The sequence below is a fragment of the Crocodylus siamensis genome, chromosome 2, assembly GCF_052110815.1.
Source record: "Crocodylus siamensis isolate JL-2025a chromosome 2, ASM5211081v1, whole genome shotgun sequence".
Classification (NCBI taxonomy): Eukaryota; Metazoa; Chordata; order Crocodylia; family Crocodylidae; genus Crocodylus; species Crocodylus siamensis.
In genome coordinates, this window is record NC_143396.1 from 281,576,367 (window position 1) to 281,589,077 (window position 12,711).

Here is a 12,711-nt window from a genome sequence, read left to right on the forward strand (position 1 = left end):
GGGTGTCAGGAAGGCCCCAAGTGTCCCAATGGCGGCTGCTGCTGCTGCTGCAGGGGAGAGGGCTGCGGGCCATGCAGGGGGAAGATGGGGGACCCACACTTCCCAAGCAGGCCCTCCCCCACAGTCCTCCCCCCCAGTCCTTTGCACCCACACAGCCCCAACTCCAGTCTCCCCCACCCCCAGTCCATACTTACCTGGGGATGGAGCCCAGGTCTAGGTCACCGCAGCCTGCAGTGCTCCTTGCCCTGCACGTGCTGCAGTGTGCTGCAGCACTAGAGCAAGGGGCAGCCATAGAGACCCTCCGTCTGGCTACTGGTTGCCTGCCCCACTTTTTTTCTTCAGGGTTTTTTTTTTTTGATACCTGGATATCCAGGTATCAAATTTTGAGTCTGCGCTGCAAATATGTAGTATGGGGAATGTTCCTGGAGCCTCTTACTGCACCTCAAACTGCTTTGAGATGCAGCAAGAGGCACATGCATGCTTGTGTTGATGCGCCCATACAGGTTTTTCTAGTTAGCCTCAAAATGCCACTTCCACTTCTTATGAAAGACCTGCTTGGGTAAACCAACAAAAAAAGCTGTGTGAACACAGAATGGATTCAAAATGTATTTAATTTATCCAGAGACTATTCCAGTTAGAATTGCCCCTTCGCAGTAGTCAGCAATAGCAGACTAAAGCAGAGTGCTGAAGATACTTAGAGGATCTAGTCAAAGACCAGACTCCTCTATTTTCTATTCTAGTTAGTGTTTATACTATGTGAGTCATAGTGGTACCGGAGATGTCAGCATTTCCCTAGACAAAAAATTCCTAAACACAAAGTTCAAACTTTGCAGCTCAGTTTCTATTCTCTAGCTCATAAGAATTTCGGTTTCCCAGAGTTCACATGACTCACCTCAGCAATACGATTCTAGTCACACACACAAGTACACACAGTCCAAAATTTGCCAGGCAACTTGTATTGATGATACTAGAGTGACAATATGTATTTTAACTAGATTCTGGCAAACTCTTAGCATACTCTCTCAGATTGAAACATGCTCAGTAATAATGAGAAGAAGATGAAGTGAGTATAAAGAGAGACTATAATACGTTCTGAGTTATTTTTGCTCCTTTTCATAACTGTTTCTCTCTTCCTTCAGAGAGGCGTTAAAGAGAAAAGCAAGTAGCAATGATTGCACAAGTCCCGTTGCAAATGGTTCTGTCTCAAAAAGAGATGCACACTTCTGTGCAGTCTGCAGTGATTATGCTTCAGGATATCACTATGGGGTTTGGTCATGTGAAGGATGTAAAGCATTCTTTAAAAGAAGTATCCAAGGTAGGAAAAACTGTTTTTGAAGACTTTACTTAGTTGTTTTTTTTTTTCCATAGGACTATTTACATAAGTAGTATTGAAAATGGCCACTTGAGTTGTTCTGTTGACTTTGCATACAGCAATGCATTTATGTATAATAGAATAACAAGACTTGAGTACCCTGCCCTTGGTCCTTTATGTTGCTGTCAGAGTGTGGAAGGGCTGGCAGTGTCCTTTAGGGGACGGTGCCAAATATATAGAATCTAGGAGTAGATGCAATAAAGGAATGGCAATGACAGGTTCCTTGGATTTTATGCAGTTGGACTGAAAAGTAGGTGCATTAGTTGAGCATAATTCAGGAAAGAGAGAGGTTTGGGGGAGGATATGAAATAAAATTTAAAGCATAATCAGGATTTCAGCCATATTTAGGTAAAATCCTGAAGTTTTTTCTGTGGAGTCACATTGCAGCTGTTTCTCACCAGAATAAAGATATACCTTCTAACCCAGTATTAGAGAGGTCACTGCAGAAATGGGAATAATTTTCAAATATTGAAATTCACTGGGTGAATCTAATACAGTATTTCCATGGCTTCTGACTTAGCCTCTTGACTGGAATGGTTAGTGTTGCCTATGCTCTTTGGAGGCCTTGGGCCCTGAATCCCTTAATCTCAACTTCAGTAATGTCTCCCTTAGTGGAGGCCGTATCTTCACTGCAAATGGGTGAAGTATGTAGAGGTCTCAAACAATGTCTAAGTATCTCTGTTTTTCTTATTTGCTGATGGGATTTAGTGATACAAATCTACTTGCACATACCTTATGCAACAGGTTAAACATTGCCATTTGAGTAAACCTTTGTAGAAAAGTGGTTGCCAAATTAGTCCAGAGAGGGAATTAGCTAACATTAAAGTAACAGTAATTAATATGAGACCCTTATGTGCCCACAGAATAAATTTTGGTTTTGATGTGTTTTGTGCAGAGTTATTTATCTGATACTCGTTTTGCTTGCCTGTGCTTTATATATTTGAACACAATACCTGTTTTAGTCCATTGTACCCTTTGATACACCTAATTGACTTACTTGGGGGTCCTATAAATACAAGTAAATGATTTTCTCTGCACAAAACATATTCTACACTCTTGCATCCAGGCATGTTCAAGGTGTTGATGTTGGTGTTGATGTTAAAACATCAGAAATTATTTACTAAAACCATTTATGCTTAACCAGTTTTAAAGAGAGAACTTGTTTTTTATTTATACTACGGTTGTATGTTTGTCATGTTGTTTTCAGGAGCAAGGCTTTTAGCTAGAATCCTTAATAATAAATTGAATTGAAATAATAAATTAAATTAATACTTGAAAACTGCCATAACTTTGCAAAAGCCAATACAAATTAACTCCATCAGTGGTTATTCTTCTTGGTGTACTTAAATGCCTGTAGCTGGTGCAAAAAGTACTTGGGGATTACAGTTATTTTCTGTATCTGAGATACAGTTGCAGATTGATTATTGTAATTTAAATTTAAGGGAGAAGCAATTTACTTTAAATTTAAATGGAAGGTTATGAAAAAATAAGTAGTCAAAGTACTGGCCATGAGTAAGATAACCATTATTTTAATAGACACAAATTAAAAAAGAATATGCCTTTCTTTAACTTGGATCAGTGCTGCTTCCTCACAGGAAAGATCATACTGGAGTTCAAGAGATCTGAGCATAGTTAAGTTCTCTGTGAATGAAAATTTCCTCCATATCCCAAAGGCAAGAATTTTGTAGGGTGATATCTTTTATTGGACCAACGGTATAGCTGGCATATGGTTAGACAAGCTCTCAAATGCAAGGCGTTCTTCGTCAGAAATCCTTACATCTCACGTAATTTCTGGACTGTAATGGCTACAACATCACTCTTACACTCCGTATCCAGAATGGTGGTGCTATAGAGATGGCCAATCCTAACTATTCTCAAGGCTTAGGGAGAGGCGTTGGTAATGGCAAAGTACCTGTGTGTAGAAAAGAGGAGGGCTAATATTGTGGATGCGCTCAATTCAACATTGCAATCTCTGCCAAGAAGTCTCTCAAAAAGTTCACCCAGCCTGAAGCTGCCTTCGCTTCTCTTAAAGGGGATGCTAGGGAAGGCATTGAATGCTCAGTTCCTGACGACATGGCTCAGTTGAAACCAAAGTTGGCAGATGGAGGACCCTGAGTAGTATGAAAGCCTATGACCTCCAGCACTTAGAAGTTTTGAAGGCAGAACTTCTACTTTGAACCATGCTGGCTGGAAGGAAATATACCCCACTTGTCTGTGACTGCTGGGTCTCATAGAAAATTCTCCAACTCAGTCCTCCTTTTCTCTGATTCCTCAGCGAAGACTCATTTGGCCCTAAACATGTGTCAAAACTTAGGGTGCTTATACATGTGCTTTGTGAGTGTGTGTGGGGGTAATCAGAGCAGCTCTGAGAGCTACTCTAACTAAAACGCCTGGAGTTTCATGTGTATCAGCATGCTTGTGCTGAAGAATGGCAGCGGGGGTTCTTTAACTAAAGCTCATCAAATGAACTTTAGTTAAAGCACCCCGCTGCCATTTTTCAGCAAGGGGCTTTGATACATGTGACACTGGAGTGTCGTAATTGCCAGGCTCCAGCAGACTCGATTAATTGAGTCTGCTTCGATGCACTGTAATTACCGGGCTTCGGAGCAGGCTCACTGCACATGTATATCTCGTTACACTGTACTGTTCAGAAAGGAACTTTAATGCATCTTCTCTGAGCAGACGTGTTACAAGCCCAGAAATGCCAACAACATCCTACAACGTGGTAAAGGTGGTGGAGATCAGGCACGTACCCTATGCAACATGTTAAACATCGCTTTTTAAGTAAACCTTTGTAGAAAAGTAGTTGTCAAATCAGTCCAGAGAGGAAAATAGCTAAAATTAAAGTTACAACAATTAATGTGAGAACTTTATGTGCCTACGGAGTAAATTTGGTCTTGCTGTTTTCTGTGCAGAATTGTTTATCTGATACTCGCAGTGCTCACTTATGCTTTACATTTGAACAAGATACCTGTTTTATCCCTTGCACCCTTTGATGCACCTACTGCAGTGACAAGGAAGCAGGTGTTGAATATGTTGGGAGATGGACCTGTAGCTAATAGCACTGGAGTGCTTCTGCGCACTTGGTGCCCTTGTATAGAGGAGCATGGGCTGCTGTAACTTGAATGGTTCCTCAGGGTTAACTGAATTATCCCAAGGCTTCTGAGTAGCTTAAAACCAGGGGGCTTAAAATCCTTTTCTGCATGACAGAAAAGTTCTGCATCACTCCTTGGTCTTGGGGGGAGTGATAAGGCAGTAACTTGTTTGTCAGTCCCATCTGCCAGCAGGAAATGGGACAAACTGTAATCATATCTTTTTCTGAGCACTGTAGGTTCAAAACTTCAAGGTTGAAAAATATTTTAATTTTACAAGGAAAAGGTCACAATGGCTCTGGGAAAAGAACCCCTGAAATACTTGCTCACAAACCCAGAAAACACAAATTCTCTTGTTACAGCTATAAATAAAATAGATATTGTGGAGGAATAATGTGTAGAAAAACAAAATGAACAACAACAGTCCCCTCCAAACAAACAAAAATAACCTTTTGCAAAATGCCCTGAGAGGAAATAGAGAGAGAGCTGCAAATGAATATGACTGTTTTGTACTTCAGCTAATTTCTGAGAAGGAGACTTAACAGCAGCTATCTTGATTTGCATTTAAACAATATAGGGTGCTTGCAAATGTAAAAAAAAAAAAGGGGGGGGGGAACATCCCCCCTCACAAATGGTGCTTTACTTTAAACTCAGCATGTTCCTGTGCTGAGCCCCGCACATGCCCAGAAGAGGCAGCGTGTTACATCAACCTGGCTCACCCAATGTCTGTAAAGATCAGGCGCTTTTGTGGGGCTTTTTTGGGTGCTTTTATCTAATAGCTGGCTGAATCAGCTATTAGCTAAAAGTGCCAAAAGACCCTGCTGAAGTGCTTATTCTTTACAGACGCTGCAGAGCCAGGTTGAAATAATGTGCTGCTTCTGGTAAAGCACGATTTAGTTTGGTTTGGTTTTTTTAACATCTGCGAGCAGCCACAGTGACTTACTTAAATAAAACCTCTTGGAGCAGATTCTTTGCTAGTGAGGCTCTCCTGCCTTCATTGGTGATGTGCCAGCAAAAGAGCGGGTCTATTGACTTCAGTGGTGTTAGGGTCAAGTGGGAGGAGACTTTTGGTCAAATGTACTTTTTGGAACGCACTGATATTGAAAATCTGCCTTATTTCTTGAATCAAAATCTTGATTACATGCACATGTTTGTAACTCGGGCATAACTTAAATGAGTACATTTTTCAGAAGCCAGTCGGGAACTTCAGGGCTTCCACCCTTCAGAAAGCGTTTCCATCTAGAGCTGTGTTTATACATGGTAGATGCTTATATGAAAGGCACTTGATGGAAGGCACTTTTCCAAAGCATGGACCTTCTTGATTTAAATTACTATATATTCGGGGGGTTTTGAAGATTAAAAAAAAATGTGACATACTGGTATCTCTTTTTGGTACATCTTAGTGATACATGGACATTTTAAAAACACCAATCTCTGAAACAAGTGTTTGTCCAACTCATATAACAAGAGATTGTTGTTAGAGCTTTAAGCCTTTCTTCTTTATACCTTGTTGCAGGACACAATGATTATATCTGTCCAGCTACCAATCAATGCACAATAGATAAGAACAGGCGCAAAAGCTGTCAGGCGTGTCGCCTGAGGAAATGCTATGAAGTGGGAATGATGAAATGTGGTAAGTTTTGTTTTTTATTTGTTTTGAATCCCCTTGCCTTTTTTTTGTTCACCTTCTAAGGTACATTTAAGTCCTGACCAGGCATGAGAGGTAATTAAAGTAAGCTGTCGTTGCTTATCACTTTGAGAAGGAAACATACTCAGGAAGGCCCAACCCTGCAATAGGTAGCATGCAGCAAGGCTGCTGCCCCTGTAGAGTCCTGCTGAAGGTAGTCCTACCTGCACATTACCGACTGCAGGACTGAGATGCACGTGTTCCTGCTGTCCTTAGGATCTGACTCTGCAGGCACTCGAGTGGCACCTGAGCTAACTTTAGACTAGTTTGCTTCGGTATTGGTAGCTGTGGCAACCCAGAGCTCTATCAGGGCTAATTTACTCTGCTTCTTAACAGAACGCCTTGTGACTGTAGACATACCCTAAGACATGGTATTTAAAAGGTAAAAAATTAAACTGAATGGTAAAAGTTGAATTTAATGGTGTTAGGAGTAAGTGAAACAAGCCTTTTCGTCAAATGTGATGTGATACTTTTGGAACAGCAGCAATATGCTGATCTTGAAAATCTGCCTTATTTCTTTTTATGGTGCTGATTACTCACTATTTACATTTTCTCTATTCAGGCAACAAAAATAGCATAGGAGAGCACATGTAGTACCACAGAACTAAAAGGCATCTCCTGGGTCACTGAATCCAGGGCTTTGCTAGAGTAGGAAGCCATGCCATATTAATTAATGAACTTCTCAAGGTTGATTTCAAAACTAGCCAGTTTTTTTTTCTGGTCAGCCCTTCTCTTGCTGGAACACTGATTTAGAGCCTCTCTACCCTGTTTAGAAACCTTCATCTTATTTTCAACCTAAATTTATTCATGGCCAATTTGAATCTATTTGTTCTTGTGCCAGCACTGTCCTTTAGCTGAAATTGTTCTTTTCCCTCCCCGCTGTATTTATAGGCAACGATCAGATCCCCTCTCAGCCTTTGTGTTGCTAAGCTGAATAAGCCAAGGTTTCTCAGTTTTCTCTCTCCCCCGATCATCCTAGTAGCCTTTTCCCAGACCTGTTCTGGTTTCACATCTTTCATGTTTACAGGTGACCAGAATTGCATAACTCCCAGATGAGGTGCTTTGTACAATGTCATTAATACCACCTTATCTGTGCTGGAAATATTGCACTCGATGTATCCTAGGGTCACATTCACCCTTTCTGTGTAGCCAGTTCATGTTGGTCGTCCTGTGATTAGCTAATACACCCAGGCCTTACTCCTCCTGAGTCATTTTCAGGAGATGCTCCCTCAACTTCTAGCAGAAATTCACATTACCCTTTATGCTTTTTGCTATTAAATTTCCTCCTGTTTTCTTACTCCAGCCCCTTCCTGTATGATGAGCTGATCCTTCTCTCTATTGACAATGCATTCCAGCTCATTACCAGCACACTTCCCATAGCACACTTCCACTTTACTTCCCTCTTGCTCTCATGAAGTCAGGGCCAAAACCTGTAAATGGAAATATAGCTACTTCTGAAAATTGCTATAGCCTGTCCATAAAGCCAAGCGCGACTGAGATCTAACTGGGTTGTAAAGTCACAAATTCACAGAAGTGTAGGGGTTGTGAGGGACCTCATGAGACCATTGGGTCCCCCTGCTTTGGGCAGGAAAGACTGCTAGGGTCAAATAACCCCTGCAAGGTGTGCGTCCAGTCTCCTTTTGAAGATCTCCAGGGTAGGTGCCTGCAGCACCCCCGCTGGGAGTCTTTGCCAGAGTCTGGTGACATGAACCACAAAGAAATTTTTCCTTATATCCAGCCTGAGACCTTCTTCTAGGAATTTATGACCGTTGCTCCTGGTTTTCCCTGGGGTGCTTTGGTGAATAGTTGTTCACCTTGATGATCTCCCCTGATATATTTCACAGAATCATAGAAGTAGGGTCAGAAGGGACCTTGTAGATCTTCAAGTCCGACCCCCCGCCTGGGCCAGAGAAAAAACTGGGCTCAAATGACTCCAGCCAGGTAGGCATCGAGCCTCCTCTTAAAGACCCCCAGGGTAGGAGCCAGCACCACTTCCCTTGGAAGTTGGTTCCAGCTCCTAGCCGCCCTGACCGTGAAGTAGTTCTTACGGATGTCTAATCTAGACCTCCTCTCCAACAACTTGTGGACATTATTCGTTGTTATGTCAGAGGGCGCTGGGGGAAACAGTGTCTCCCCCAAACCCTTCTGGTCCCCCCTAGTGAGTTTATAGATGGTCACCAGGTCCCCCCCTCAGCCTTTGCTTGTGAAGGCTGAACAGGTTCAGGTCCTGCAGTCTCTCATTGTAGGGTCTGCCCTCTTGTCCCCGGATCATGCGAGTAGCCCTCCTCTGGGCCCTCTCCAGGTTGTCCACATCCCTCTTGAAGTGCGGTGCCCAGAACTGGACGCAGTACTCCAGCTGCCAACAAATCCCCCCGAAGTCTTCTCTTTTCTAGGCTGAACAGTCCCATATCTGTCAGCCTTTCCTTGTATGGGTGCTCTTCAGGCCTCTAACCATAGTCTCAGGGAAGTAGTTTTTAAAAGGAAGCAAAACCTATTTTCATAGCAGTTGGAAATGAAAACCATGAAAATGTATCTGGAAGCATTTTGGAGAAAGGATCTTTTTCGTTCTGTGGCAGTAGGATAAGGAGCTCAAGTCATTAATGAGGGTGTGGCCATTATGGAGATAGCAATAGGTAACAATAACATAGCAATCCAAATTTTGGTTTGTGGTGCCAGTTGAACATCTTTATGTCTTTATAAATGAAGAGTTGTAGCTTATTTGGGCGGGGGGGATGGGGGATGTAAAGATCTAGTTTTCAGCATCTCAGACTAAAACTGACCCTTAAATGTGGTGGTTATCTAAAAATTAACATGAGTGTCTCATTTCTAAAAAAGCTGAATTGAAACTGAGAAGTAGGTTTTATGAATTCTATTTGAGCGTTCTGCCTAGTTCGATTTCCCTTGCCACTAAAAGGAAAATAAAAATTACATATCTGGTAATCAAACCCACTTGTCTCAAAGCATCTAATCAATTCAGTTTCAAGATATCTCTGAGGAAAAGGTGATGTCCATCAACATTATGCCTTGAGTTGCAGCGAGCAGCGGAAGTGTAGCCTCATAGTATAGATTTTATGAGCTGTCATGCCATTCTCCATCAGGCAACATTTCCATTGACTTCTGTGTGTCCATTTATTTCAAACATTTGCATTATTAAGTCTCCCTATTTCTCTCTTGAGACATAAAATTCTATTTTTTCATGAAACAAAACATTGCATTTCTGACTCATTTTTGTGTCCTTGTTAGCTGTTTGCTTTAAACATCTTGTGTTCTTATACTGCTCCTAACTGGGAGGACGTATTAGGGGAGGGATCGCTCTACACATGCCCTCTTCCTACAAGACCCTGAATTACATGAACTTGTGGGCATACCCTCCTTTTTAGGAGGGAGAGTTCTCTTTCTTCTAAGCTGAAATATTTATTTTTTCCCAGTTCATTGGCTAATGAGTAGTTTGGTCTGGGATGGGATGTCTGATAGGGAAGGAGGGACTTTAGGTCAGCAGAGGTTGTCTACTTCGGTAGAGGGGTTTTGTTACTCAGCCTCAGCTTAACCATTTCTTTTGTGTACCTCCTGCCACTGCATGGAAAGTGTCCATTAATTAAACCCCAAATTTGCCAAAGCTAGTATTAATGTAACTTCACATTGACAAGCTACCAAAGTCTCCTTTCGGGCTGAATCTATACAAGCTCTACATATTTAAAAATATGATTGTATTTTACGTCCACCCTTTTTATAAAGAGTGGAAGGCATCATTACAAAAGTAATGTCTAAGAAGTCAAATTAGCAGGTTACAGCTCTGTTGGTGAAATATATGCTTAGGAATTTTGTATTAAGGTGAAAATGAAGATTTATTATGGGGAAATAACATTACTATGAAAAAAGGAAAAACCCCTCAGACACAGCATCTGCAAAATTCACCTTGGGAAGTCCATGTCACTCACTCTGCAGGCCAGGGAAGAACAATGTCCTGCTAAATTGCACCTTGGAGAAAACACCTCATCAGCTGCAGCAGAAACTTGACCCGCTGTGGAAAAGCAGCTAATGCACCATCAACTGGCACAAGGGGAAAGCCAAATTTATGCAAGTTACAAGTAAAAAATAAACCCAGTCCAGCAGGCTCAGGCAAAGTGTAGCAGGAAAAAAAGGATAATTTGCAGGTGATGTATATGCATCACCATGCTGATTAACCTCTCAACTCAAACCTGTCCTTCCAGGAAATATGGGTGTCTTTGCCCACAACTTGTCTTACTTTTTCAGTGTGGACTGGGAGCTCCTTTACAGCGTTGGAGGAGCTGAGTCGATGAAGAGTTCCACTGCTGAGTATCTTTTGGAGCTTTCTGGTATTGTCCTTGCAGGTATTGGTCATTGTCCGCATTTTCCAGATTGGATATTGAGAAACAGCTTTGAATTAGTTGCCATAAAGGGATATAAGAAAGTCTGTGGCAGGTGAGAAGCAAACCCAGACTCTAGTGCCTTTCAGACACATAGCTTCAAATATCCATATTTAGTTACACCAAATATAGAGTTGGTCTAGTAAGCCTGTGATGAAAACATTCAAACCTAGAGCCATATATAAAAATGGAGACGGGAAAACATATTAAGAGTGTGAAATATTTTAAAAGAAAGCATTTTTGGTAATTCAAGCAGCATTTGATCAACTTAAAGCTTGTTAGATCATGACTCCCTAATTAACTGGAAGATCAAAATGCTATGTTGTATTAGTCATGTATTACTATAATTGCCTTTTTTCCAAAACTAGACGAAATAAATTTTAATATCAAATTAAATAGCGTCCCCTTCAGTACTAATGAGATGCATTCTTCATGTGTTGGCAAGTGAATCATCTTTTGTTTTGACAGCTTAAGGTAATTAAACTAAATTCAAATTATAATTCAATTTCCTGTTTTACTTTTTTCTTTACCATAAAGTGCATTTCTAGTAGCAAAAATGGTCTTTTAAGGAGAGATGTCATAACTCTAGTATATTTTGATATTTTGCACTGGATGTGTAAGAGAGTTAGTTTTACTGAAATCAAGTGCAAGTTTTGTTATGTTTGAAACCTTGCACGAATGTTGACACTTACATTAAAAACAATGCCAGTAATAAGAAGAAATTTGAATGGGGTGAATAATTCATATTAAAGTAATTTGAAAGAATATGATGCTTTGTTGGGAAGATGCTGTCTAGCAATTGTAATTTTAGTAAAGCCTGTATGTATCACCACTTGGAAGATAATATGAGGACAGATAGTAGGGCTGAAGAACCTAACAAAAATTAAAAAGGAATATTCCATTGCATTTTATGAAGAGTAATATAGTTTGGAAGCAGATAAAATGCAGAACTTAATACAGAAACTGGCTGGAAGTTTAATGGTGGCTTCCCTGTGTAATCACTAGATGGTAAAACTTCTCAGATGCTTAGTACAGTGGTGTTTTGGAAAGTTTCCTCATCTCTGTGCTCAATGGACCAAATTCTTTCCCCTCTCCAGTTGGCCCCAAGGTCTTAATTAATTCTTGGTTATACCAAGTCTAGAGGCTTTAGGAGATGAATCCATCAGTATGGTGTGAATCCCCCTGACCCTTACCACTTACAGGCTACAAAACCATCATAAAGCCCCCAAAACAGGAAGTCCAAATTCATAGCTGGTCATACTCCCGTACTTTCACAGGAGCCTTTGTGAGAGCGATGTGATGAAAGTATTCAAGCACAGTTTTTTCCATAAGGATTATTGCAGCCGAGGAAGACGAAAGGACGGGGTGGGCAATTGTTTTGACTGGCGGGACACTTAATGAGTTTTGGGGATCCACTGGGGGCCACATCCCTCTCCCTCCCCTTTTAGTTCTGAGTCATTGTTCTTGGCTCTTCGTGGACTTGGAGTTTAGTAAAACTTGCAGTCGAATGGTCCCAGATGAGGTCACAATTTTTCTTTTTTCTCTCGTAGTGGTATTCAAATGGTGACATAGAACTCAAGACATACATTGTTAAAGCTTGCTGTTAACCCTTCCAGACAACGTTAAAGGTTATTTACTCGGAAAAAATCACCAAATGGCAGTAGGCCAAAAATAATCCTGTCGGTGCACTGTCACATTTTGTTCCCCTGGTTTTCAAACCATCTTCAGAATATAAATGGAACTGGGGGCAGGAGGGGGAGACCCAACAGGTCAATGTAATAACATACTAGGTCCATCTAGACAAATATCCCATCACTCGTGGCTTGAGGGCCAGTGAGTGCTGGCTGGCATGCTGTGCTGGGTGTCCCCCCTTGGAGCACTCATTTTTATCCTCTGACGCACAGTCCCATCCCTGGTGGCACATTTGTTGTCCCCTGGAATCGCCTGTATCTCCAGTAGCCTCCCGAATTACGGGAGACTTGAAGTTTTCCTGGCAGCATGGCACAACAAACAGCCCTGCTTTTCATGGTGGCAGAGAGTTGATTCTGAGGGGAAGAATATTTAGGCAGACTAATAGTCTCAATTAGCACATGGTCAGGTGGGATTAGATTGTATTTCAAGCACTTTGAAGGATTTCAATACTTGACCCTTTATTTAACACAGTGATTCTCA

At 41.4% G+C, this 12,711-nt stretch overlaps 1 protein-coding gene across 1 annotated transcript in view; it reads left to right on the forward strand.

The window, feature by feature from the left end:
- The window catches only part of ESR2 (estrogen receptor 2), a 39,315-nt gene that overhangs the window by 5,396 nt on the left and 21,208 nt on the right, over nucleotides 1–12,711 (forward strand). Inside the window, exons 2-3 of the mRNA XM_090035015.1 lie at nucleotides 1,140–1,315; nucleotides 5,981–6,097. Coding sequence (XP_089891141.1) covers nucleotides 1,140–1,315; nucleotides 5,981–6,097 — 293 coding nt within the window. The remainder of the gene's footprint in view (nucleotides 1–1,139; nucleotides 1,316–5,980; nucleotides 6,098–12,711) is intronic.